We start from the raw sequence: 26,743 nt of genomic DNA, 5'->3' as shown, positions 1-26,743 counted from the left end.
AGAGTTTGCGTAGAGTCGCATATCGAGGCTTTGGAAAGGCAGTGGAGGGACAGAGTCCTTCATATATCTGACTAGGATTGAGTGACTGGCTATGGGATGTGTTGGAAGGAATGGCCCACCTTCCTACATGCTGGCCCGGAGATGCGAATAACGGCTATCGCAGCCCTACCAGAGGCCGTTGAAAGGGCGTATATTGTCGGCTCATCGTGAGCATAATGGTAAAGACGATATTGGGGTATTCTCAACGTGGGCTGGATATGATTGAGGGGTGCATTGTGTAGTAATTGTCTTCGTGGTCCAATGAGACGGCAAATGCTGGATTTGAAAAGATGGGACGCTTTGTATCGACCGAGTTGATTGCGACGGAGAGAAGAGACGACAGTTCTCATCCCGAGCTGAGTTATTGCATGCTCATAACGTTTGTGGTTCGCTGCACCCCCGGCGTCCTCCGCAGAGGGCCCGTGCAGCGGTTCTCGAAATCTTGGCGCGCTAAGAATTATTTCTCGAGCGCCCTCAGGACGGCTGCGACAGCTTCTACCAGAACTCAATCACCACGCCGCCACCAACAACAACGCGCCACGAACCACACCATGGCTTCCGACGATCTCGTGTGGTCCATTATTGGCACCGACTTTTGCTCGTTCAAGCTCAAGACTACCAAGGACCAGACCTTTTGTCGCAATGAACACAACGTCTCCGGTTACTGCTCAAGACAGAGCTGTCCTCTGGCAAACTCAAGATATGCTACCATAAGATCGGATTCTGCGACCGGCGAACTCTACCTATACATCAAGGCCATCGAGCGATCGCACCTTCCCTCCAAGTGGTGGGAGAAGATAAAACTTCCCAAGAATTACGCTCAAGCGCTGGAGCTCGTAGACCAACACCTTGCCTACTTCCCAAAGTTCCTCGTTCACAAGAATAAGCAGCGCTTGACGCGCCTTACTCAGGTGAACCTGCGAATAAGGAGATTAGCAAAGGAAGAAGAGCGCCTGGGTGAAAGGCTTGTACCCAGGCTTGCACCCAAGGTTCGCCGGCGAGAGGAAGGACGTGAGCGCAAGGCGCTTGCGGCCGCAAAGGTTGAGCGTGCTATCGAGCGAGTCCTTATCGATCGTCTGCGCAGTGGCGCGTATGGTGACCGACCGTAAGTTCATCCCACTTTGCTACCCTCTCTGCTATGATTATCAATTGCTTTTTAACCCTGAGGTCTTCCAATGATGACCAAAAACAACAACAACAACAACAACAACTTTTCAATGAGCTCTGTCACTCTCATGCATATTACGGAATTCATTTTCTCGATGTGAGACTGACTGAATCACAGGATCAACGTTGAGCCAAATGTCTGGAAACGAGTCATGAAAGGACTGCAGAAGGAGGGTCAGCTCAAGGGCGACGAAGACCTAGATGACGGTATCGAGGAGGAAGACGAAGAGAACGAGTACGAAGAGGAGATGGAGAATGGCGTCGGCGAGGTCGAATACGTGAGCGACATAGAAGGAGAGTCCGACGATGATATGGAGGACTTTGAAGACTGGATCGGTGGACAGAGCCCAGATGAAGGCTCAGGTGACGACGACGATGACGATGAGAGCGGCACTGGCAGTGAAGAGGACGAGGATGAGTCAGCGGATGAGGATGCCGAAGCACTCAAGAAGACCCTCGCGAACCTTAAGCGCAAGCGTCCCGCTGGGCCACCGCCGAAACCCAAGAAGAAGCCTTCCAAGGGTTCAAAGGGCCCGAAGGTTGGAATCGAGTACGAAATGGAGAGGGAGCCTGCTGCGAGAGAGACTATGCGCATATAATACCCCACATACTATTGGCATTCATCGTTGGGATGCCAGGTTCATATTTTATTGCCTTCAGCAAGCGGAAATCCAAAAGTTTTGGAGTTTGTCGATTCACGCCGATATCATTACTTCGCATAACATCCCGATGATTCATGTAGACTCACGCTAGAGCACTGTGACACATTATAGTACAATGTTTGTCTTGCTTCATAATGAACGACAATGCATTTCATATAACAAATTTCCCAGCTTGACTGTGTTTCTGTTCCCGTAATCAGTGCTAACCATGTCTTTTAACTACAGAAACTTTGCCTTACCAACGCAGTCGTACACCCGAGTCTATGAGTTGCCCCCTCTTCCTGCACTACAGCTCGTAGCAGTGAGTGACACTGACATCCCAGAATCCCCAGACCCATCACTTTACCAGCACACTAGCCTATCTTCTTTATCACACACAGCCAAGACCAATACCACAGAGCCCGACTCCCCCACCTACCCAGACTCCCCATCGTCTTCATCACACACAGCCAACACCGAAGCTACAGAGTCCTACTCTCCCATCTACCCAGACTCCCCATCTCTCTTCCCCATCCTCTGTCCAACAGAAGAAGACGACGAAACCCTCCCCACCCTCTCCATCGGTTCCCCTCCCGAATTACGCACCGGCATCTTCGCCGGCGTAGGCCTCGTCGAGCCTGTGACCGCTAGCCAAGATACCTCGACGCGGTGTCTGCGTCGCGCGGGTAAGCTGGTTCTACGGAAGTTGCATATGGCACGGGAAGTTGGTGCGGAGAAAAAGACGGAGAAGAAGTGTGAGTGTGGGAATAAGGCGAGGCTTTGTGCTATGAAGGATGGGTGTAGGAAGGTAGTGGGAGCAGGGGCTGCTGTGGGTAATGAGTATGTGGGGCGGGTTTGGACGTCGGTAGCAAATGGGGAGGTGGTGGATGGGGTTGGGATTGGGGTTGTGAGGCCGGTTGGGTGTGTACCGGTAGAAGTGCAGGGGAAGTGATACCGCAGTACATAGAATACGAGGCGAGCAATCTGAGGGCTAGTTAATTAGGAGCTAATAGTCTAGCCTCGTTCCGATGTTTTTGACTGGGAACAACCTGGGCGTTTTGGCTTTTGGATTCCGGTTGCGGCATACTTGCTATTTAGAGATTGTTTAGATGCTGAGCTGATGGAATATGTTATTTGCTTGTTTACCTGCTTTACCTAAAAACTGTAGATTGTGAAGAAGGCGTCATGTTTTGAGGTTTAAAGGGTAAGTACTTATCCTCCGATCGATGTTCACGATACTTGAAGGGTAGAGCATCCGCAAAAGGTCCACTTGGGGTGGAGAATCCAACAACAACAATGACGATGGCATGATGGGATGGATTGCTATTTTACCTGCGGTCAGGGCGCTTCAAGGTCCAGACTTGTACTGGCGAAATTTCCATGTCGACCTAGTCTGGTTAGATTTCTCCACAGATAGCTGGTCGACTCCACAGTCTTGAACGTGGCCCCCGAGCAAACTTCGCCTTGTCGCGTGGTCGCATGTGTCCCTGATGATCTGGATCAGCGATTCCGGCAATTGAGCCATCACGGAAACAACAACAGGTACGCGGTTCCAACGGGCTTCGATACGTTCGTTACGAGGGTTCGCTGAGTCGTCTTAGGAGGCTTGTTTAAGATGACGACGGAATACGCTTCTCGGCAATCCGACAAGCAATTCCTTGACCTTGTGCCGAGTCGTCGGTCCCTCTCCGGCTCCACAATGCTTAGCAAAGCAACGTCGCGAACAGAACAGGCAGTCTGGCGACATCATAACGCGCCGGAAAGACTCAACAAGGCAAGCCGGCTGTTATCCACGGATGAAATGTTTGGCTCGATCAAATCACAAACGGCAACCTTGCCGTCCCCCATACCCAGCGTTTAGCGTGCCTTTCTCCGCACGCCAAACTCCACGGGGTTGAGATCATCTGCGGCTCAATCAACACACGTCATGACGGGGAGTCGATTGTGGGGAATAACGCGAGAGAAACTATGGCAGTAGCGCTGGCGCGCTTGCATTACCTACCGTACATGGGATGGGGTGTGTGAACGGACTCTAGGGTTGCATTGACACAGCAGAGTCGCGAGTGCTTCTTTTTTTCTCTTAAGAGGACGGGGCTGTCGCGCCCGCTTAGTAAAAACATATCTTTTTGTTGCTTCCCATCTTTTGTACGCGACTTTTGCAAACGAGCTTGGCCTGCCGCATTGGTGTTTACGCTGTTATTTTGTTTTATTCCCGGTCTGGTTCAAACACCCTGGCAAGCTTCAAAGATGGGGAAGTTTTACGGCCTCAAAGGCACGCAGCTCAATGTGGCTATTGCGGTGATCGCAGGAACGGACTTTGCGCTCTTTGGTTATGGTATGCAATTACTATGAGATTTTGGTTACAACACGACCTGACAATCGAGTAGATCAAGGTGTCATGGGCGGTTTGCTCACACTGAAGTCGTTCGTCAAGTATTTCCCGGAAATCGACAGCGTCAACCCGCCTCCAGGAAGTTCGACAAGCCATGCCGCAACGATCCAAGCCATCACTGGTTAGTGTCCATATATTCAAAAGATCGTGCAATGATTCATCGCTAATACATACAATAGTCGGCGCATACACGCTCGGCTGCTTCTTCGGTGCCGTAGCTACCATCTGGCTCGGTAACATGCTCGGACGTAAAAAGACAATCTTCATTGGTTCTGCTATCATGGTCGTAGGAGCCATTCTTCAAACTGCGTCATTCGGTCTTGCTCAACTCATCGTCGGACGTTGGATCACCGGCCTCGGCAACGGCATGAACACAAGTACGGTCCCAACATGGCAGTCTGAAACGTCAAAACCGCATCGTAGAGGTCAGATGGTCATGATTGAGGGTTCCATGATTGTGTTTGGCGTCATGCTGAGTTACTGGCTCGATCTTGGTTTCTCCTTCCTCGAACCCAGTAGTATCGCCTGGCGCTTCCCCATCGCCTTTCAGATTATTCTCGCACTCTTCATTCTGGCTTTGATTCCGGGGCTACCTGAGAGTCCGCGTTGGTTGGTTTTGAAGGGTCGTGAGGACGAGGCTTTGGAGGTCTTGGCTGCGCTCAGCAACCTGCCTCCTACCGATAAGAAGATCCAAGCCGAGCTCCAGGCTGTCAAGGATGTTACTCTAGAAATGGCTCGTGGTGGATTCAGGGACTGCTTCAAGATGAACAAGAACCGCAACTTTCACCGCACGGTGTTGGCTTACGTCAACCAAATGTTCCAGCAGGTAAGATTGCAATTCACGGTATACGAGACTCACTGCTAACTAAAGCAAAGATTTCCGGTATCAACCTCGTAACCTACTACGCAGCCACCATTTTCGAAAACTCCATCGGTCTCTCGCCCTTCCTCAGCCGTCTCTTATCCGCTTGCAACGGCACCGAATACTGGATCGCCAGCTGGATCGCCATCTTCACAATTGAAAAGTTTGGACGTCGATCCTTGATGATATTCGGTGCTGCGGGAATGTCAATGTCCATGGCCGTCTTAGCCGGCGCTACCAGCAACATTGGTAACAAGAGCTTGGGACTCCTGGCCGTAAGTAACATATGTCAACATTCAAAATCGGTATATACTAACAGAGTACATGTAGACTGTCTTCCTATTCGTATTCAACTCCTTCTTCGCCGTCGGCTGGCTAGGCATGACATGGCTGTACCCCGCTGAAATCACGCCCCTCTCTATCCGTGCCCCTGCAAATGCAATCTCTACTACAGCCAGTAAGTCACTTAATCGTATCTCATACTTCACAAAACCATGCTAACACATATCCCACTAGACTGGATCTTCAACTTCCTCGTCGTAATGATCACACCCCCCGCCTTCGCAAACATCGGCTACAAAACCTACATCATTTTCGCCGTCATAAACGCCGCAATGGTTCCCTCCGTCTACTTCTTCTTCCCAGAAACCGCGTACCGCTCGCTCGAGGAAATGGATGAGATCTTCCACAAGACTACGGGCGCCTTCGATGTTGTGAGCGTGGCAAACAATATGCCGCATAGGTACGATAAGCGTGGCGAGTTGCTCATCGATTATGCGGATACGGAGCAGGCTATGGACGCGGAGAGGAGGAGAAGCTCGGTTGTTGCTGCGGGACAGAATGGTGTGTTTGAGAAGGAGGAGGGCAAGGAGATTAGGGAACATGTTGGGAAGTAAGGGGTGTGAAAAGGTTCTTGGAAAGGGCGATGGCTGTGTTGTCTTAGTAGTGGGATCAGAAACAGAAACTCAATATTTTATCACTTGTTCAAAGTTTTTGGGGATCATTCTTGTAATATGCAAAACAGAAAAATAAATTCTCTATTGGAACAAGGTCTCCTCTGGTGGTATGACTACCATAGGGAACCGAGTAGAGGTATGTTAGGTCACCACGTATTGGATTGAACTACACTAAGAGCTGTTGTTCTGTCTTCTTATTATCATGATGATCTGGGGATTTACATGACAGATCATCATTCCGCGTCGGTCCTTCTGCTCGGGCTTACTTCCACGAGCCTCATCCCCGCCGACCTGGACTGAACCTTACATCTTCTCAACACTCCCCCTCAGGGCAGGTCCGGTCTAAGGACAACTCCTAATTGGTTCTTGAATTTCTCGAATGCGACTCGCTGCAACGGCTTTGTCATTCCATCAGCCACCATATCTACAGTTGGCACGTAGGCCACGTCGAGTTTACCTTGTTCTGCTAGGTCTCTGATAAAATGATAACAGACGTCGATGTGCTTTGATCTTTCGTGAAGGTGAGGGTTCTTTGTAAGTGCAATGGCACCCTGGTTATCTCCTAGCATCTGGACCTTGTTGGTGTCTTTTCCAATGTACTTTGGGAACCCAAGATCTCTGAACATTTGAGCAATCCACTGGCCTTGCTTACAGCATGTTGATAGTGCGATGTATTCAGATTCGCAGCTTGACGTTGCAACAGACCGTTGCTTCTTGCTAGACCATGATATTGGACCTCCGTAGAACATTGCAGTGCTCCCTGAAACGCTCTTTCGGTCTACCATGTCGCTTGCCCAGTCAGCATCAGAGTAGATGACAAATTGCGAGTGTACTCCCCCTGGTCCGTAGCGTAGCTTCATTGTTACTGTCGACCTTAGATATCGTAGCAGGTTCTTCAACGCATGGCCATGATGTTCTGCTGGATCGCTCATGTATTGGCTTAGCTTTCCGAGGGTGAATGCAATGTCTGGGCGTGTAAGAACCATAGCAAACATAAGGCTCCCTATCACTTGCTGGTATTCAGTGATGTCGATTCGGGTGTCGTTGTTAGTGGCTGGCCTAAATGACGTGTAATCTGCGGATGGAATCTTCTTGTCTCTGTGTTGTTTGCTAGACATTCCAAACTTGTCAAGTACTGCGTGTATGTACTGTTCTTGATCGAGGTAGATTGTGCGGCGCTTTCTGTCTCGCGTAACTCGTACTCCAAGGATCTTATGAATCTCCCCTAGGTTCTTGGTGTTGAATCTTCCAGAAAGCTTCTTGTAGAACCAATCAATTTGAGCTCGATCTTTTGCGGCAACAGCAATGTCGTCAACGTAGACGAGGATACGGAGTTGTTTTTCTTCGTGGATAAACATGCACGGGTCGGCAAGGCTTTGCACGAATCCCCATGCCAGAAGTTCTTTCTTTATTAACAAGTTCCAGTCACGAGCAGCTTGTTTGAGTCCATATAGGCTGCGGAGAACTTTAAGGACGTATCCTTTCTTAACTTCTACTCCCTGGGGTTGCTTAAGAAAGATCTCTTCCTTCAAATGCGACTCTGTGAAAGCATTCTTGATGTCAAAGTGAAAACATTCTAGGTTTTCCGCTGCGACAGTGGCCATAAACAGACGTAAGGTGTCCATGCGAACTGTCGGGGCGAAAGTCTCGTTGTAGTCTGTTCCGTGTACTTGCGTAAAACCTCTTGCCACAAGGCGTGCCTTAAACCTCTCAACAGTCCCGTCGAGATTTGTTTTGACTGTAAAAACCCACTTTGAATCAACCATGTTCGCGTCTTTTGGCTTTGGAACTTCCTCCCAGGTTCGATTCTCCATTAACGCGATTATCTCTTCAAGTATTGCTGCTTTCCATTGCTTTCCATACTTTGGGTCGTTGATAGCTTGCTCGTGTGTCTGGGGGATCTGGATTCCTGCGATCTCGGTTGCTGCAAAAGCCTTCTCAGATAGTCGTGTTTGCTCTTCTATAAGGCCAGCTTGGGCTAGCATAGCTTTAACGATCTTGCTAAATCTCTCGTCCTCAACAACCTCTTCGTTAGACCTCTTTCGTTTGGCTTGTCTGGTGAAGTATCGTGGAGCCTCCTCTTCTCGTACAGACTGGGTATACGGTTCTTCGGGTCCCTCTTCGTCCACAAGATTAGGAACCCGCTCATCAGATGGTGCAGTAGGGGGATAGTCGTTAGCTTCCCTGGTCTTCCTCTGTGACGCTTAACTGGTTCGGGAGTTAGCTCTGCCGACGACAGTTCTATTGGGTTCTCGGGAACTGGCTCCACTATTTCTGCAGGAGATGGTTCCATTGGTTCGACAGGAGATGGTTCCATTAGTTCGACAGGAGATGGTTCCATTAGTTCGACAGGAGATGGTTCCATTAGTTCGACAGGAGATGGTTCTATTGGTTCTGCAGGAGATAGTTCCATTGATTTGGCAGGAGGTGGTTCCATTGGTTCTGCAGGAGATGATTCCAGATCCTTCCTAGGTCTTCCTCTTGGTTTTCGGTCTGGCATCGTATTCTGCGTCCCTTGTGGTCCAGCTGGTATGTTTCGCAGTCGTAGTTCAACTTTTCCTCCAGGGGTGTATTCGTCCACTGATAATCGGCTTGTCCTTGAGGTGTATCCAAGCTCTGGCGAATAGAACTTGAACTGCTTGTTTGTTGTCTCAGAATATCCCATGAATACTCCAACTCTGCCACGGTCCACGAGCTTGTCATGTCGTTGGTCTGCTGGAATCGTTTTGGGGTTGATGTAAGAATAGCATTTGCTCCCCCATACACGGATGTGGTCAATGGATGGTTTCGTTCCTGTGAATGCCTCTTCAGGACTGACTTGCTTTCCATTGATCGTGGGTCCTGTGTTTGTGCGGTTTCGCAGGTATGCGTCTGCTTCGACAGCTTCATCCCAAAACTCAATTGGTAAACCAGCGTCTTTCAGCATTGCTCTCATATCAGCTTCAGCGGTTTGGATGTTTCGCTCAGCTGGTCCATTCTGGTGTGAGGAAGCAATTGTTGTAGGCTGAATTTCCACGCCCTGTGTAACTCTCCATTCCTCGGCTTGCTGTAGAAGTTCTGGTGCGTTGTCAGTTCCAGCAGCTTTAACCTTTTCGCCAGTTTGATGTTCTACAAAGGTCTTCCAGATTTGGAGTTCCCTTTGTGCGTCTCCCTTTTTCTTCAGCGGGATAACCCAGTTTTTTCGCGTGTAACTGTCAATAATAAGGAGGAACCACCTGTTTCCTCGCAGAGATGTTGGAAAGGGTCCTGCAATGTCAAACTGTACTAAGGCTAGCTTCGTGGCCTTATGCTCTCTCAGCTGCTTAGGGATGCTGTTCTTCATTTTCGTCAGAGAACACACTTCGCAGATTTCTATCTTCTCTGGAACTTGAATCTTCTTCTGGAGAGTTGTAACTTCGTGGAGTTTAGCAATCTTTGCAGGTCCTAGGTGTGCGAAGCGTCTGTGATACAGCAAGTATCTCTCCTTTTCATTAACCTTAAGCTCGCTCTTAACTGGTGCATGGAGTTCCGTGCCTAGAAATGCTGTTTCTTGGTATCCATCGGCAATGTGTGACACTACGTAGAGGCCGTCGTCCATAGTTGCTTCAATAATAACCTTCTTTCCTAGTTTGAAGTATAGTGCGTGTGAATTGAAACGACCCTTCAGGCTTGCTGCGCAAATTCTTCTTCCTGATAACAAATTGACTCCAAGGTTAGGTACAAGCAGTACTTCTGACAGCCATGTCGACGATCCATCCTTACACACCACTTGAGCTTCTCCTTTCCAGTCCGCATATAATTCTCCCCCTCCAACCCGAACGACTCTTCGTTTGATCTTAATCATTCGTCTAAATAATGAGGGTTGGTCAGACATGTGAGAGGATGCGCCAGTGTCGGCAGCCCAGGTAGATGGAGAGGCCTTACCGACGATGTCTTTTGAGAGACGGCATGTCTCAATTTCCTCGGGTTCGGAGTCTGAGGTCTCAGATAATTCATCTGACTCTGAATTGACTTCTTCGGCTCCATATGCTTTGCCAGTCCTTTTGTGGGAATTCCTTTGCTTAGGTGTCTTAACGAGCAGCTTAGATGATTTCTTAGCGTCGTATTCCTTAAGGAGCTTTCGAGCTCTCTCACGTCTTGGGCAGTCTCGTACGCCATGGGCTCCATCACAAAGGAAGCATTGGACCGTGAATTTGGCACCAGATTCGGAGTCAGACGATAGTGGCGAGTTCTTATGATTTCGACGCCTGTAAGGCGGAACATACTTCTCCGTCTTTCGGAATGCTGGAAGAGCTTTTTCGTTGGCGTCTTGCTGGTCTCGAACCTCCTTCTCTTCCAGAAACTTAAGTTTCTGTTCAACCGTGAGGTTAAGTTGGGCGTTTAAGGTGTCAATCGTAGTCTTGAATTCTTTCGGAAGTGATCTGATAAGAACGAGTAGTAGTGCAGAGTCCTTGTAAGCTCCGTTGGTGTCGGCGTCTGCTGCTACAAGTTTACGTCGGTAGTCCTTTAGCTTCTCCCATGATCCAACAATCGTGTTCCCGGGATTAAATGTGAACGTTTGAATTCTAGTCATGTATATGTTGGCAGTTGTGGCGTCAGTTTGGGTGTACTTCTTTTGTAGGTAGGCCCAGAATTGGAAGGCAGTATCGTATTCGTCAATGAGGGCTTGGTCATCCTCGCTAAGCGACCGAAACAAGAGATCGATTGCAGTGGCTTCATCTTCTAGGTACTTGTCTCTTTTTTCAATGTTGACGCGGATCTTGGTATGCTTGTCTGTTTCAGCAATTTCCAACTCTTCCATAGCCTCCGTTAGTCTACTAGCTGTTGCTATTTGACAGTGCTGTACCAGATTTTTCTCGCAGACATAGAAGACTTTCTTCCCCTTAAGCTTGACCTTGTTTCGGCGAAACCAAGTATCGTGGTTTTCGGCTGTGAGCTGGGGGATCTTCCATTCTTCCTTCTCTGCAGCCATCTTGTGCGGGTGATGCGGTTGATTCGGGCGATGCGGGCGATGCGGGCGATGCGGGCGATGCGGGCGATGCGGGCGATGCGGGCGATGTTCTGCGGGTGGTGCAGTCGTTATCGGTTCTCGAGCGTGGAGACGGTGTGTGTAAGTATGGTTGCGTGTCAACCGCGTTGTACACGACTTTTTCTCTTTTCCGATTCCTGCTTGAATCTAAGTCCTTCGTGACTTGGGTGAGTGTTTTTGATTCCTTCTCGAATCTAAGTCCTTCGTGACTTGGTTAGGTGTTTAAAACCAATAACGTTGGGTTAGGCAACCGGGCTCATAACCTATTGGAACAAGGTCTCCTCTGGTGGTATGACTACCATAGGGAACCGAGTAGAGGTATGTTAGGTCACCACGTATTGGATTGAACTACACTAAGAGCTGTTGTTCTGTCTTCTTATTATCATGATGATCTGGGGATTTACATGACAGATCATCATTCCGCGTCGGTCCTTCTGCTCGGGCTTACTTCCACGAGCCTCATCCCCGCCGACCTGGACTGAACCTTACATCTTCTCAACATTCTCTAATATATCGACCGTACAGGCTGAAACATAAACTAAACTCTTCAATCAATGACGCACTCTGTTGACACGGCAAAGGTGTCGAATACTAGCAGTCGTTGCAACGAACAAAGTGTATAGTATTTGATTAGTAGTGAGCAAGAGCTGGATGGAGAGATCTCCATATGTACGGTTGCGAGCTAAGCGGGAAGCTTGGTCTAACTAGTGGTCCAAGCTTCCGGCCCGGAAAAACTCGCCGGGCTGGCTGTACGCGCATGTTCCGACACTGGCTTTTCTTCTTTTTGTGACGGCGTACAGTCAGCTCCCAAGTACCCCGAATCTGCTACAATATCCTGCTCCTAGAAAAGTATCTAGTTTCCTATTCCGGCTAACGCAAATACATGCAACCCATTCATCCCTTGTGTGTGTGTGCATGTGTGTCCGTCTCAGTTCTCACCACAATCAATCGTGGGCTCGGTGCCATCGCTCGTAGGCTCGGTGCCTGTCTTGTTTGTAGGCTCGGTGCCTGTCTTGTCTGTAGGCTCGGTGCCTGTCTTGTTCGTAGGCTTGGTGCCTGGCTTGTTCGTAGGCTCGATGCCTGTGGTGTCGCGATTCACCCATCCCTGTACACGAAGTTCGAGCTCGTTGGTGTCAATGAGATGCTCTAAAGCAGAGTTGCTCGCTGCCTTTGTCATCGCATCTGCTGGGTTGTCTCTGCCGTCAATCCAGCGGATATCCATGAGATCGTTGCGCTCGTATGCCTCGCGCAATGCCATGATGTCTATCATGAGACGTTTCTCCTTAGTAGTGCCGAGTTTGACGAGACAGTCGTACAAGGATCGTGAATCCGTGCATGCGACAATAGAGACCTTAGGGAAAGACAGTCGGTCCATAATCATGTCAATCGTGGTGCCGATGGCCAGTGCAATGTCAACGCCATGTGCCATTGCATAGATCTCCGATGCTAGAACGCTCCTTGTGACGCGTTTGCATTTAGTGGAGGACCAGTGAATAATGTTGCCACGTATCTTAAAGCTGCCGTCTGAAGATGCAGTCTCGTTACCAAGAATAATAACGTATCCCATTTGAGAGCTCATGTCCTTGTTGTTGGCAAACGAGGCGTCCACCATCGTGTATAGCTTGAGATCTTTCATCTCAATAGGCACGTAGCTAAGTCCGCGAGAGACGTTTTTCTTCTGCCAGTTAATGCGCTTATTCAATCTGGATATTTCTTCTTTTGTCGGTTCAGTCGCTTGCGCTGCAGCGGCGAGATCAAAGCTTGCCTCTGGTTGACAGATAGTCGCGATATATGCTCCTCGTGCTCGTTGTTGTATGTAGGACTTTGCATCAACAGCGTTCTCAAGTTTCTCACCTTGCTTCTTCTGCCGTAAAGTAATGACGTTGCCACTGCCAAGATGTACCATACAGCCATTAAACTCGATAGGGTCAGTGTCTGTGAGGTACTTTTTGTCCTTAGCTTTGAAACGGAGCTCCTTGTCCTCTCTATCAGCGAATGCGTTGTCTGAGAGACCAAGAGTGTCGTCGGTTTGCATGCCAACAATGCCGAAACCTGTGGTTGTTCCAGCGTCGGTGGCCTTGGAGATGAGGAGGCATGGGTCGTACGTAGACGTCTCCATGTTGAGTGTCGTCGTGTGGTGTTTGAAGTATGTTGACCACCAGTAGGCACCTGCTTCGGCGATGCCATACAGTGGTTTCACCACGACCATGATGGTTCCTTGTGGGTACACTTTGCGGAGTTGTACAGGCAGGTCTGCAATGATAGTGCGCTGGAGGCGGTCGTCGGACTGCGTGTACGCCTGCGTGATGTCTCGGAGCCATAACTTCATGCCCATTTGGATCAATACCGGTGCAAGAGCAATAATGATCCTCTGGCTTGCGCGTTGTATCGTGGGGCTCTGGGTGAGTACAATCTTCTTGCCATCATCGGCGTAGCCTTGTACAACTAGTCTAGATTTCTCGTACGGCTTATCGGTGGTCTTGCCTTTCACTTCATTGACAATGCGGGACTTGAAGATCCGGATCCCGCCATGCTTGGCTAGATTGAATGGCTCAAAGCGGAAGACGCCGCGGGTAATGAGAGCGTCAATCTCTGTCTTGGTTGACAGCTCAAAAGGTTCTCCAGGTGTCGTGATCTTACCGGTAGTGCGCAGTGTCCTGGCTAGCACTATGTCGTCTTTCTCGCGCTGTGCGAGGTTAGCAGCGTGTGTCTTCGGCTTGTTCTTGGAGCCTTTGGGACGGCCGCGTCCTCGGCGTTGCGGTGGCTCTTCTGGGGGAATAAAGTCGTCATTGTCGCGCTGATGCTCGCTGTGCTGTTCCTCATCGCCGTGCTGTTCCTCGTCAGGTCGCGGGAGATTTGTAGTGTCGTCTTGATGATACGGCTGGACAGAGGTGATGCGGAAACTTGCTTGTTTCCCATGAGCGTCGACGATAGCAGCAGTCTGATCGTCGTTCAGGGCGAGGAGAGTGTGCGGGCCAGTCCATCCGAGGCCTTCACGCCACACCTTGACGTTGCTCTGCAGCGGTAGTTCTAGTACTTGCGTGACGATGTTGTTTGGCCCGTTACGGGTACCTAAAGCTTCATTGACTTGTCGCTTTGCCTTAATCTTCCGGACTTCTGCCATCGCTTTGCGTATTGCCGTTGCGCGCGCGGTGATTGAGGGAGATGGCGGTGATGTCTTGGAGAGACGTGGATAGGTGCCGAATACCAGCAGCGTTGGTATAAGTCCTTCAGGTCCGGCGGTGTCGTTGACAGCCTTGACAGCCATCTGGAGGATGTCATCCTTCGTCGTCGTAGATGCACCGATGTCGGCGGAGATGACTTCGAACGCTCGTCGGATGGCAGCATGGTAGCGTTCAATTTTGCCAATCGAGTGATGGGCCTCAACTGGTACTTCGTGGACTTCTATCATCATCGCGTTGGCATTATCAACAAACTCTTTGCTCGCAAAGTTTGTGCCAGCGTCGGTCGCGATAGTGTCGGGCGGTCCAACGTACATGTCAATCCACATAGCGCGCAGCGTGTCCCATGTTGTGCTTGCTTTTATGTCTATAAGAAAGCGGGCGGCTTGAAAAGCAGTTGCTTCGTCAACGGCGTGGAGGACTGGTTTACTGTCAATGTACATAATGTCGACGATGACGCGGGAGTTGAAGTCGAGGTTGTCATCGCGTAGAGTAAAGCGGAATCGGCCTGGTGCTTTAGCAGTTATCTGGCACTGATGACAGAACTTGTTAATCTCATCAATTAGCGTCTTGTCAATGTCGTCGTGGCCTGCCTTTACTAGGACTTTGTAGAGGCGTGCGGCGGCTGGATGCCCAAAACGTCGGTGGAGTTGCTGGAGTTCTCCTTCGGTGAGATAGTGGGTGGCAGTCTCCTGCTTGTTGAGAAGAAGCCATGGATGCCCCACTTGCGGACAATTGGGTACTCCTTGGACTGATGAACTAGCGTATTGTCGACGTTGTTGAAGTAGATGCCATGGCGGTCCATGTCATCAAGACAGAGTAAGAACGGTGTGTTAGTAGGCATTACAGCGAACCTAATCACTCCAACGGGTGTCTGGACGTTGACGTCGCCGATAGAAACACACTCCGGGTTATCCCCAAATCGGATCCGGTGTCGGCCAGCAGTTGACTTGTCAATCCATAACGGTTGGATGCGGTGTAACGCTGTAACCTGTTGCTTGCCTGCTGTAGACACTCCGGCCGCGCCGGTGTCTGGCATGATGCCTTGGAACTGCTCGCGCCCGTACCGGTGATCGAGTGTGAAGAGGTGGCTTGCCTCTTTGGCAATGTCGTTGCCGGCGTATGGGTCGATCTTCGTGATCGCGTGTAGAGCGGCGGCGTTGTTGAGGTTGCGTACCATTGTTCCTCCATCAACTGCACCGCAGGTAGCAGTGAGAAACTGGTGCTTTGTATCAAACTGGTCGTTGTTGAAGAACGCGTCGAGTTCTTCGTCCGTGCCGCCGTTATCGTCGTCGTCATTAAGGTCAATGCCCTCAAACTGGGCAAGGAAAGCTTCGTAGTCTATATCGACGTTGCGGGTCTGCACGTACGTCCGGAAACGTTGTTGCGCTTCCTTTCGCTCTTCTCTAGAGTGACGAGTTGACCAGCAGCCTGGCTTGCTACAGACGTAGCACTTCCTGTTATTGCGGCGCTGTGTATCATCGTTGTACTGCGATCGGGGTAAGCTGCGTTGGAAGCGGGATCCTCCGCGGTTGTAGTTGCGGGATCCTTCGCCTTGGCCTTGTGCGCTATAGTTGCGCGGTTTGTCGCGTTGTCCGCTATCGTTGCGGTTGTATCGGCGGTTTGTGTAGAACGCGTCTTCGCTCGGATCGGACTCCTCGCAGTTGAACTGTGAGCGCGGATGGCAGCGCGTCCAGTTGCCGACAGCGTTGCGGAGTTCTGAGGCAACGGCTTCAAAGGTTGAAGCTGGGCGGATAAGGACTGCGCTACATGCTTCGACGCCTTGACAGGCAGCAATAAGTTGGCTTGTAAGAGCGAGCTCGCTTGGTCCATTCTGTTGAGTCATTGCCTGGTGCAGCAGCTGGAGCTTGTCGATGACTATGTCGAGACACTGGGTGAGTGTCTTGTCGGGGTTGTTGGCGATGACGTCTTTCAGCATAATGGTGCGCCACTCACTTAAGAACATTTGGTAGTTCTCGCTCGTGTGAAAGTACTCCCCTAGTTTCTTGATAATGCTGTCGTAGTCTAGGTTGAGTGGAGCAATGTAGTTGTAGTAGTATGCTGAGGCCTTGCCTCTAAGCATAGTAGAGACTGCAAGTTTGTACTGTGCTGGTGTCGTAATGCCAACCTTTTCGCAATGGTCTTTAAAGATGACTATCTTGTTGTCGAGGACGTCATACTTGTCGCCACTGAACTTCTCCTCCTCACTGTATACCTTTGCGAGGTTGGTGAGGGCTGTTACGTTTGCCTGAGCAGGAGATGGCGCATAGTTTATACTGGCGCTTTGAGTTGGCGGGTTGCTGCTTTGTTGAGTTGTTCTAGCGTGTTGTGCCTCTTCTGCTATCTGTCGGCATTTGAAGTCTGGGTTGAGTCGCATAACGTTGAGCTCGTCAATGGGCCAGTCGGGAGAGCGTGTAAGGCTAAGGAGATTGACTAGCTGTTGTGCGATGGTGTTGCGGCTGTTCTTCTCGATGTAGACACCTCGGTCGCGGAGTATGTTCTTGACTGCTGTACGGACTCGCATGTCCATTGCATTGAAATGATTGAGAGACCATCCTGCAAATGTCTCTTGGAAGTCTTGAATAAGCATGATGTCAAAGTCTCCGTTCTCTTCGGCCTGTATCATCCAGTCGATAGCAATAGTGCTTATCTGACCAGGGATAATAGCATCGGTTGCAATGTCGAGTTGGGTATTGGTGTACTCGTCCGCGTACACCTTTGGGTACCATTGCCGGGTAGTAATGCTTGTAGGCATGATTCCGGTGGGTTGCTTGTGAGTCGCGGGGTTGCCTGTGGGTCGCTTGTAGATTGCCCGTAGGTCGCTCGTCGCGGGGTTGACTGTGGCGGGGTTGCTCGCCGGTGATTTTGTCGGGTTTTGGTGCGTAGTTGACGCAGATCCCTAGTTCTGGATCTCTTTCAGACTCCGTCAGCCGAAACGAACGCTCGTGGGCGGATCTGTTCTTCGCACTGCTTAATACGATACAAGGTCGTACTAAGAGTCGCTTCTTTACCTAGGCTACACAGACGCAATGCTGATGGGCCCTCTGTACACAGATGTCTTGCCGATCTGTGGTCATATCAACCACTGATCAGTGTTGACACGGCAAAGGTGTCGAATACTAGCAGTCGTTGCAACGAACAAAGTGTATAGTATTTGATTAGTAGTGAGCAAGAGCTGGATGGAGAGATCTCCATATGTACGGTTGCGAGCTAAGCGGGAAGCTTGGTCTAACTAGTGGTCCAAGCTTCCGGCCCGGAAAAACTCGCCGGGCTGGCTGTACGCGCATGTTCCGACACACTCACTTACCTTTGTGTGATATATATCACTCAAACCACCTATAATCCAGCCTTAGCCTGCCGAATAACCTCCAACAACCACTCGGCCCCCGGCCTACCCGCGGGATCCTCACAAACACACTTCCCCAGCAACCACCGCAAATTCTCCGAATATCCCTTACATCCCGGCCAACAGTCGCCTCGCTCCAAAGCCGCCGCCTTTGACTTCTCCTGAACAGGCCAATCGATCATACAGTACATATTCATCAGCACGACGCCGATCTGGTATATGTCTGTTGGCTCTGCGGCTTTTGAGCCTTCAGGGGGGGCAGTACTCTGGGTCTATGATTGGGAGTTTAGTTTCCGGGGGGGGAGTAGGGCATTGCGCAACCGAAGTCGGCAAGGGTGATGGTGAAGGGTGGTGCGGTGGAAGAGGCTGGGTCGGGGTTGGTGTTGGATGGATCTGGGTATGTGAGGAAGATGTTGCCGGGGATGATGTCGCGGTGGATGATAGGCCCCCATGTTTCCTGTGACGAATCCTCAGGCCCACAATGCAGGTACCGAACAGCAGCGACCAGAGACTCAAAGATATGCCACACCCCAAGCTTCCGGCACGAATTCCTTCTTTTCCTTCCACGAGATAATGAAGTCGTTTAGTGTGCCGCCGTTGCAGTACTCAGTCACCAGCCAGGGTGCCGCGTGGCGCTGAGTAGGATCCGGTACATGACTATCAATAAGACACACGATATTTGGATGGGAAAGACGGGCGAGAACTCCAATTTCTCGCGCAGCATCGTTACTCCCCATGGCTTCTGTGGAAAGCACTTTCATAACACACGTCTCTGCGTTTGTCTCGTCCTGTACAAAGTAAACGCCTTGGTTGCAGCAGCCATCGTTGTTGAGACCGCGAATGATCATCCAGCGACCACCCAACTGTTTTCCCACGTCAAATACGCCGGCGTTGTGAATGCTGCTCAAATTGAAGATGAGTTCATGCTTTATCACGGTAGTGACGGCCTTAATGGCGTCACGGTCTGATGGGTCTGGCCCGGTGATGAACAGCTGTGTCCAAGCGAGAGACTGGTCCCATACGGCTGAGAGGGGAAGCTCGTCATCATCGTTGATATCCTGCCAGATTTTCCGAGTGCGGTCGTTGGGTTCTAGAAACTCAGGGTTGTTTTCGAAAAATCGAGCGATCTGGATCTCGCCTCCGTCATGCAGAGCGTCATACTGATCTTCGGTGATTTGCGGCATGTTCTTGATTGTGTTGAAAGGGATGTTCTTGGTTGTGTTGAAAGGGATGTTCTTGGTTGTGTTGAAAGGGATAGGTATGGTTATGAAAGGTACAGATAGAAGGGGTATATATAAATCGTTGAAGCTTTTCATGTATAATACGCTGTGCTCTCACTTGTGTAGAGTTGGATGTTTTTCGTTCATAGTGCTGCGTACTATTCGTGTCGTCTACGACACTGCCCCTACACAATGATATACGTTGTGTACCCAAAACATTGTGTGTTAAGTGATTGTACGTCCAGTGTGGGAATGCACCAGTGGATATTCATCTCCAGGATTCCTTTACCTTGGGATAGATACTAAATTTAGAGCCTGGAAATCTGTTAGGCGTATTTTCTAGTGCTGTCATGGATGTTCTAAGCGCAATTTTGAGCCTAAACACTGTCTTAGGGATCTCCTGAGACTGTTATGGCACGCTATGGAACATAAAAACTTGGAATAATTAGTTAGAGTAAAATTCGACTTCAACTTGACAACTCAAACATGTCGAAAACAACTCCGGTACCTGTTCGCACTACCGCGTTTGAACCCTACATGCGAGCCGCAATAGAGAAAGTATACCACTACACTCCATCAGCGATCTTCAAACCACATCCAGGATACGCAGCGGCTCCTAACTTACGAAGCGAAGTTACAAACACTATAATCCTCTTCACCGGTTCCTTCAACCCGCCGCATCTTGGACACAAACTGTTGCTAACGCACGCCTTCTTCCGATCATCGTTTGAAAACGCCGTTGCTGCTACAATCCTCCCTGGGCCTAGTAAGTGAGTCGCACAGAAGATGCGTCATCATGGAGAACCCAAAACTTCCGTCTTGTCGGCACACGAACGATCTCAGCTTTGGTCGGATGAATTGCTCTCGCCTTGGTGTTGGGCAGACCCCAACGAGAAGGAAGATTATTTGGACGAAAAGTTCCCGCAAGCGTTGGAAGAGGCAATCTCCAAAGACGGTTTCCGCGTCTCGCCTGTAACTGTTTGGGGCGTAGATTGTCTGGACAGCACTACCGAGTTGCAGCATCGCGGTGAGCTCTGGGAGGAATCGGTATTTAGCGACGCAGGGAGGGCGTTAGAACAACATACGGACAACGGTACGCCTGTGAAACTTCATCATTACCTGAACTGGAAGATTCAATCTGAAGTATATGAGCGGCTGCTTGCACGAATCGAGCAAGGCGAGTTTGCCACCCAGGTCATAACACAGCTCCTTTATCCTCTCCAGGCACAGATAATCGAACGTGACTTCCAGAAACCAGAGGATTTAGAAAAGCAAGCGCGAAATGTTCTTTCTGTTTCTCTTCGGGAAAGCGGTCACCCATGGATATGTAAGAATAGGAAGGATCCAGAGATCGTGGTTCGGTTTGTCCCCGCTCGTAGCCTGTTACTTGCTCAGGGTATGTCGGATCTCAGCTCGGCTTATATCCGAAATATTGTTGAAATTCATGGGCCCGATGGAGCTGGTGAGATTCTGGTGGATGCTCTCACTGGGAAGGCTCTGAACCCAATCATATTTGAGTCTATGCTGGAATCGAAGCGAAGGATAGAATAGGGAAGGGCAAAAGCTTCGGAGAAGATGAGGAAGTCATACCTAGCGTGGCCTTAGCGCGCCCGTGGATATGTCATCACTCGCACAATACCACCGTTTAGTTATATTCGTAGTTCATGATGATATTGTGAAAAAGACGATGAATTACGAGCTCAATCTATACTATTTACAAGAGGGCTACCTGACTCTTCTCTATGTTCATGTCACAGTCCAAAGACCCAACATCAATGACGAATATCTATATAATCTATTTCCTCTTTACTCCATACACCTAATCCACGCAATCCTCCAACGCCCACCATTCAGGCTACGTTCCTTCCAGTTATCCAGTACCCATATTTACAAGCACAAACCCCCATAGTATCTACATCACTACACCTCCAACCTCACATCGATTATATACACACAACACTTAAATGCAGCCTGACGCAACCCTACCATGATCTCACTTAAACCTCCCCATATACAGCGGTGGCAGTTCATCCAACTCCTCGTCATCACTCTCCGACTCCGATAGGCAAGAATGTATGACCGATCCCTTGCGGTATTTGCTCGCGGAGCCAGAGACATCGCATGACGAAGCATCGAGAGAATATTCTGGTACTTTGAACACAAACTCTGTACTTTTTTGTAGGCGTCGTTGTTTCGGTGATGCGGATGGTGATGCGTGACGGGTGGTTGGGGTTCTGGGTTGCGATTTACTGTGCGGTGTCGGAGGTAGCTTTATGATGGTTTTCAATGGGGACTCTAGGAGGATTTCGCTGGAAGGACGGGATGGGTGGAGGAGTGATGAGCCTCTTCTCGCGGGCATAGTTGGCCTTGTAGGTGATGCCGTTGACGGGGTTTGTTTATGCGGTGGACTAGAGAGTGGGGTTGGTTGGTAGCATGTGTAGTTTGCTGTGGGTCCGAGAGTGGGCGATGAAGGGTGTAGTAGTGTTGAGGGCCGACGTTGGTTCGTTCTATCCGTGTTGGTGAATCCAAATTCTGTCTTGCCTTCGGTAGCCGGTACACTGCTTCTTCTTCTCCCTGCTATGAAGCATGTATTCATGTCTGAGTCATACCAGACTTGCTCGTTGAAGAGCGCCATAATGGCATCGATGGAGCCACGTCGTACGAACTCGTTCTTGAGGTTCGGTTTCCAGCTCGGCCGGCGCTTCGATGAAGCATGTGAGTGGCCGTTGCGTTTGCGCTCTCCTCGCTGCCTTGTTCGCATTCTTGGTAACACTATCGTTTTGGGGGACAGTGGTGGTGAGGGAGGGCTCGTGGAATCCTTGCTTTCGTGCTCCTCGTGGATGGCATCGCTCTGATAAATTAAGCCATCAGTCTCGCCATCGCTTGCTTTTCGTCGTTTGATAGGCGCTGTAGAATAGCTGCCTTCTCCGCGATCGGCTATACCGCCTCTTCGTGTGAAGCATCTAGTTCTAGTGCACTTTTCCAGAGGTTCGTTGGGCTTGAAGGCTGGATCATGCTCATATGTATCGCGAAACGGCTGTAAGGCGTAGTCCGTAGATAAAGGTGCTTCCATATTGTGCTGTCTTGTCGTGCCAGCTTGTTTGCCAAAGGCAAAATTCGCAAAAGTATCGGCGAACATGTGGGCGAAATGTAAATTTCCGACAAAAATAATGCGACGAGGTAGTGGTATTGAGTAATAAATGATTACGTCGATAGCTGTGTGATTGACAAAGAAAAGCGGAGAATAAAAAACAGTTGGTAAGAGTAAGCGAGAGGTCGCCAAATAAGGCGATTTTCTGGAATCCTATATAGTGAATTGGTCGCACGGTGTTGTGAAGTGCGGATTGTTGGTGGCTAGTGCGTTGCGCTACCAACTGTTGTCATAAAGCCCCTGCCAACAGGTGTACATTGCAAGCTTGGACACCCAAAAGAAACGTCCCAATAGAGGCATGTACCAAAACACAAGCAGAATTACCGAAGAGGGGCAATTCGGAGTACTTCTACGCTGTTTTTCAAGAAGGAGCCTCGGTTATCTGCGTGTTTGATTGAAGTATTTTCAGGGGTTTCTCCTTACAGGCCTGATGCTGGGTCAAGTATAGCCTCAGCTATAGGTTTGGTGAGCCCTAGAAGACTAGCGTGCAGTGTTGGGAAGCCGTTGTTGGTACCTGTGCGTATCGTTGGGCGTAGGGCTGGGTCGATGAGCTGTGCACATGGTACTCGCATTTAGCCTCCCTTTAAACTCGGCAGCTTATGCCGAGTCGAGTTCCACTGCTAGTAGCGATCCAAACATGTCTTTTTGATTTGCTGGGTAGTCTTCCGAGCTTTGTTCGCTCCATTCTTCAAAAAACCTCCATCTCCTCAGTAACGCGTTTCCCAAACCAATCGACAAGCTCATCGCCGACGCTTTCGTTCTTGCCAACAAAGAAGTCGGTCATGCGCATATCGTTGCCGTCGTCTTCTACTGGCCAGTCAATAGAGACATCGGCCTTCTTCCCTTCTAGCAACTCTTTCGCCGTACCCCAGGAGAAACGAGTCTCGCTGCCCCAACCGAATAGTGGATCCATGTTCTGCTTCAACCAGGTCGTCGTCCGTGCATCAGATGGATATCCCGATCCCCAGGCTACCTTGACATCTGTGCCTCGCTCTGCCTCGTTGTTGCGGTTGTGGTAAGGCTCGTAGCAGACATCGAGAGCCGCATCTCGGGTCACTTTTGCGCACACCGACGCGGCACTGACAACGGGATACAGACTGTCGGCTTTCTTGGCTACTGTGATGCGGATAGTAGGCCATATTCGTTCCAGCTTTCTCTGGTAAATCTCTGGTTTGCCAATGGTGTCGATGTAGATCTCCGTGACATTGACCCCCTGCGCCAACACACCCTTGATCAAATCGATCGTCGCGTCCATGGCTTGCGCATTCAGATTGTACACCGAAGGTGACAGCATATGCGCTGAGATGTCTTGTGCGGACAGTAACCGTGTAGCCCACCCTCCAGCGTCGTAGAGATCTGAGCCTTTTGTGCATAGTTTGCGCATGAGGTTGGAACGTACTTCAGGCGTCAGGACCTTGGAATCGTCAAAGTGGTGGGTATCAGCGAGGAGGGAGTGGTGCAGCTCAATCGGTAGATAGAAAAGGGCGTAGACCATTGGGCCTGGTATTGTTAGGGGTGCATTGCCTCTAGTTTGGTGGTGACCTCTTACCCAGTACAGGGCCTCGCCCGGCTTCGTCCACACCTAGTACGACTTCTCCAGACATGTTGTCCGCAATTTGCTTCGGTATTGGCGAAAAATGCGAGTATGACTTTCCCCCCAGAATCTCCGACTTGGTAATTGACGGTGCCATGAAAACGTCCGAAGGGGGTGTCTCCAACTCAATCTCTTGCGGGTCCATTTGCACGTCCTCTTGTGGTTCTGCCATATTTGAAATTATCGTAAATGATGTAACGCTATTGTGATGTTAATGACGGGGTAGTTAAGTGGTTTATTGTAGAGGAGACGCGACGCGTTTCTCGGTGCTTTCCACGCGATTCACCGAGCCGCTAACGATGTGAAGGGTACGGGAGCGCGGCAAGAGCCCACACACACTTCATGCGTACACGGCACGTTGCATGCAGTGTTCAACACCTTCGACCAGAACCTACTCAAAGCGGTATTTTGGCAGCTGCAAGTCATACTCGTGTCACCACCCGTTGTGTGTCGTTGCATAAGTTTCGCCGAGCTCAGCGCCTTGCTTGTCAGGGTTGCATGGCGGCCGCACAATGTGGAGGAGCGGCATCATGTGGAAATATGAACTGACTTCTGTATCATTTGCTATCACTTTACATTGTTGAAGATGAGCTTGCTGGGTTCACTCCTCACGCTTTCTTGGATCCAATTCGGCAGTCCTCTTAGCAGACTCGCCTTACCTGCACTATTCGGCAAGCAGATCTGCCCGCCGGTGCAGCTAACAATACGGTCGACAATCGTGTCAGCCACAGCCGCAGGCTCGATAATCTCAGAGCCTTGGCTCGTAATTGCCGATTCCAAGGGTCCGAGCAGTGGTGTGCGAACCCAATTAGGATGAATCGATGTCGTGAGAACATTTGGTGAATTGTAATGAAGCTGGAGCTCTTGATTGAGCCCTATTCACAAGTTAGCTCAACGTACGAAGAAATAAAGTTGGAAAACACACCTTCATGGAAACTTAAGATGGCCGCCTTGGTGGCTGTGTAGTCTACCATTCCAGCGACGGTAACATAACTTGCAAGACTGGCAACCGTCACAATATGACCCTTGTTGTTTCGAAGCATATCTGGGAGGAATGCCTTGGTCGTGTACCAGTTACTAAGTACATTGACGTCGAAAATCTTCCGGAGATAATCATCAGACGTCGTCAGAATGGTATGTGCTGCAAGGATCCCAGCATTATTGATGAGAATAGTAGGAGCACCAAATGTTGCTTTTACTTTCTCTGCGGCTGAGTAGACTGCAGATGGATTCGTAACGTCGCATGTAAAGAGCTTGATATCCGCGTCTAGTAATCTTTATTAGCGCTCAAAAGAAGCGTATATAAAGCTGACGAGTCTTACAGCCCTGTAGACTTGGAGGCAGTTGCTGGATATCCAGAACCGCAACCTTAATTCCCTTGTGGACCAGCCTGGTGACGACCAGTTCACCAATACCACTACATCCACCCGTAATCGCAGCGACTTCCTGGTCCCAGTTCCATCTCGCCCTTTCACTTCGAATTCTTCCTGCGTTCAGAGCAATGTGGTTCATCTGCTTGTTGACGACTCGCATAGTCCCGAAAGCCAGACACCACTTCAGCGTTCTCACGACTTGCGCATATCGTCGAGGATCTTGAAGAGCCGCGATCCTGCTAGTCAGTTGACCACGGATCTGTGGAGGTCCTTTGGTCAAAATCCATAGGAGAGCTGCTGTGATGACAGGGTTGAATGCTACATGGCCCGCCGACGTGGTGACGAGGCTGAGTACGCGCTTTACTAAGCCTGCCATCTGTGGATTGGTATGCGGGTCTAGGTACGATACGATGCGAATACTGAGCGGTATTGAAGGCAGACTACTAGTAGGCCATCAAGTTAGTAGGGTGTTGCGGGCTTGGCTCCGTTAAAAGAGGGGATGGAGCCAAGTCGATTGTGTTTCGTCGATGGGATCGCACGAACTAAGGCAGACCTCGGTTCAGCTGCGTCAGGTGCTCACCTTCAGCCATATGCCATACCAAATATCTATCTTGCTGTTATGTATAAGAGACGTGCCCCACGTGAGATCAAGATCAATATGGTAAACACCTGCAACGTGAAGGCAAATGGATCGATGGATATATCCCAGCCCTCAGGAGCTGAAGACGCGCTTGTCGCCTCTTGGCCTCCATTAGTGAAGGCACGATCCTCCTGCAGTAATTACTCAAGAGGGATATTTCGATCATGTTGAGCTCTTGGATCCATCGATATATGCGGGCCCAAACTAGGAGCGAGAAGTAGATTGCCATGTTACCCATTTCCTGGGTAGCGATAAGAAGGCTGGCAAAAAGAAACCATACTCACTATCGGCATAGAAAATTGGATAAACGATTAAATTTGGGAGGTACATACAAATATACAACTACTAATCAACGAGGAGTGAAGGCTTTCAATTCCCATGGTCATATTTGCCATTGGCAGTGCATGCCAAGTCCTCCCACTCCTTCCAGAGGGCTCTTGAGCAGATCTTTCAGCTTGTCAGCCACATTCGTGACAATGCACGTCGCTATTGTGCTGTCACGGGCACCCTGCAGCAGTCTCCGAGGGCCATCAGCGCGGAGGCACACATAGGAACGGAAGCTGCAAGAGTTCATCTACAGCGCTTTCGCTTGCGTTGGTACCGATGGCCCGGAACCAGCCTGATTAGTGCTAGCTCATCAGCACACGTGTGGCGGCTTCTTGCCACGGGAACTCTATGAGAACGTCGCAACCGAACTGTCAGCTAGGAGCCAACTGAAAACGAAACATCTCCGCTGTCTTGTACACTTTGTTTGATTGTTACAAGAGCACCACTGTGGCCTTGCTTTTAGCCGGTCCCACGAATCCCACCTCCACCCCTTGCTGATTGGTAGATGCAAGGCGCGTGCGGGGAAATGCCTGGTTCTCGAATCTGAAACGAGAGCGGTCAGGCCTTGCCGAACTGTATTGGCTGCGTTCGGACTCGGGCGCCTCATTTGACAAGATCTACAGCATTGCGAAGAAGCATACACGGATATCTGCGTAAGCCAACAAGTCTGGCCAGATGTCTTGAAATGATACACCATCGGCAATTATTCTCGGCCTCTAATCGTAACATCAGTGTACGGTCAGGTTTCAGTCCGCCCATTCTGCACGACATGTTCATTACAGGCGCGGCATGCGTCGGTGTTTGAGACGATGGATGCCCCGCCAGTCCTTCCACTTCGGCCGTGG

At 50.0% G+C, this 26,743-nt stretch overlaps 10 protein-coding genes across 10 annotated transcripts; 3 read left to right on the top strand and 7 right to left on the bottom strand.

Moving 5' to 3' along the window:
* Positions 1–590: 590 nt before the first annotated feature.
* Positions 591–1,148, top strand: PtrM4_097440 (66S preribosome component MAK16; the record flags this gene model as incomplete). Its single annotated transcript, XM_001933883.2, has 1 exon — positions 591–1,148. One exon carries the CDS (start codon positions 591–593, stop codon positions 1,146–1,148), a length of 558 nt encoding a protein of 185 aa, XP_001933918.2.
* A 2,946-nt stretch (positions 1,149–4,094) lies between these two features.
* PtrM4_097430 (PTR2, Dipeptide-tripeptide permease) lies at positions 4,095–5,997 on the top strand (the record flags this gene model as incomplete). Its single annotated transcript, XM_001933884.1, has 6 exons — positions 4,095–4,182; positions 4,235–4,360; positions 4,419–5,065; positions 5,116–5,376; positions 5,432–5,558; positions 5,618–5,997. 6 exons carry the CDS (start codon positions 4,095–4,097, stop codon positions 5,995–5,997), a joined length of 1,629 nt encoding a protein of 542 aa, XP_001933919.1.
* A 386-nt stretch (positions 5,998–6,383) lies between these two features.
* On the bottom strand, positions 6,384–10,837 carry PtrM4_097420 (uncharacterized protein; the record flags this gene model as incomplete). Its single annotated transcript, XM_066107222.1, has 2 exons — positions 6,384–8,252; positions 8,327–10,837. 2 exons carry the CDS (start codon positions 10,835–10,837, stop codon positions 6,384–6,386), a joined length of 4,380 nt encoding a protein of 1,459 aa, XP_065962890.1.
* A 1,156-nt stretch (positions 10,838–11,993) lies between these two features.
* On the bottom strand, positions 11,994–14,690 carry PtrM4_097410 (uncharacterized protein; the record flags this gene model as incomplete). The annotated part of the gene is made up of 1 exon (XM_066107221.1): positions 11,994–14,690. One exon carries the CDS (start codon positions 14,688–14,690, stop codon positions 11,994–11,996), a length of 2,697 nt encoding a protein of 898 aa, XP_065962889.1.
* A 155-nt stretch (positions 14,691–14,845) lies between these two features.
* PtrM4_097400 (uncharacterized protein) lies at positions 14,846–17,002 on the bottom strand (the record flags this gene model as incomplete). Its single annotated transcript, XM_066107220.1, has 1 exon — positions 14,846–17,002. One exon carries the CDS (start codon positions 17,000–17,002, stop codon positions 14,846–14,848), a length of 2,157 nt encoding a protein of 718 aa, XP_065962888.1.
* A 1,103-nt stretch (positions 17,003–18,105) lies between these two features.
* PtrM4_097390 (protein kinase domain-containing protein) lies at positions 18,106–18,777 on the bottom strand (the record flags this gene model as incomplete). Its single annotated transcript, XM_001933885.2, has 1 exon — positions 18,106–18,777. The coding sequence occupies one exon, from the start codon at positions 18,775–18,777 to the stop codon at positions 18,106–18,108; it is 672 nt and encodes a 223-aa protein (XP_001933920.2).
* Positions 18,778–19,299: 522 nt separating this feature from the next.
* Positions 19,300–20,364, top strand: PtrM4_097380 (uncharacterized protein; the record flags this gene model as incomplete). Its single annotated transcript, XM_001933886.1, has 2 exons — positions 19,300–19,579; positions 19,697–20,364. 2 exons carry the CDS (start codon positions 19,300–19,302, stop codon positions 20,362–20,364), a joined length of 948 nt encoding a protein of 315 aa, XP_001933921.1.
* Positions 20,365–20,806: 442 nt separating this feature from the next.
* On the bottom strand, positions 20,807–21,952 carry PtrM4_097370 (uncharacterized protein; the record flags this gene model as incomplete). The annotated part of the gene is made up of 2 exons (XM_066107219.1): positions 20,807–20,979; positions 21,064–21,952. The coding sequence occupies 2 exons, from the start codon at positions 21,950–21,952 to the stop codon at positions 20,807–20,809; spliced, it is 1,062 nt and encodes a 353-aa protein (XP_065962887.1).
* A 700-nt stretch (positions 21,953–22,652) lies between these two features.
* Positions 22,653–23,730, bottom strand: PtrM4_097360 (RnhB, Ribonuclease HII; the record flags this gene model as incomplete). The annotated part of the gene is made up of 2 exons (XM_001933888.1): positions 22,653–23,464; positions 23,514–23,730. The coding sequence occupies 2 exons, from the start codon at positions 23,728–23,730 to the stop codon at positions 22,653–22,655; spliced, it is 1,029 nt and encodes a 342-aa protein (XP_001933923.1).
* A 395-nt stretch (positions 23,731–24,125) lies between these two features.
* On the bottom strand, positions 24,126–25,307 carry PtrM4_097350 (DltE, Short-chain dehydrogenase; the record flags this gene model as incomplete). Its single annotated transcript, XM_001933889.2, has 3 exons — positions 24,126–24,433; positions 24,484–24,825; positions 24,881–25,307. 3 exons carry the CDS (start codon positions 25,305–25,307, stop codon positions 24,126–24,128), a joined length of 1,077 nt encoding a protein of 358 aa, XP_001933924.1.
* Positions 25,308–26,743: the final 1,436 nt, after the last annotated feature.

Source organism: Pyrenophora tritici-repentis, chromosome 4 (assembly GCF_003171515.1).
Source record: "Pyrenophora tritici-repentis strain M4 chromosome 4, whole genome shotgun sequence".
NCBI lineage: Eukaryota > Fungi > Ascomycota > Dothideomycetes > Pleosporales > Pleosporaceae > Pyrenophora > Pyrenophora tritici-repentis.
Note: the sequence above shows the minus strand (reverse complement) of the source record. Positions and strands in the feature narration are given on the sequence as shown.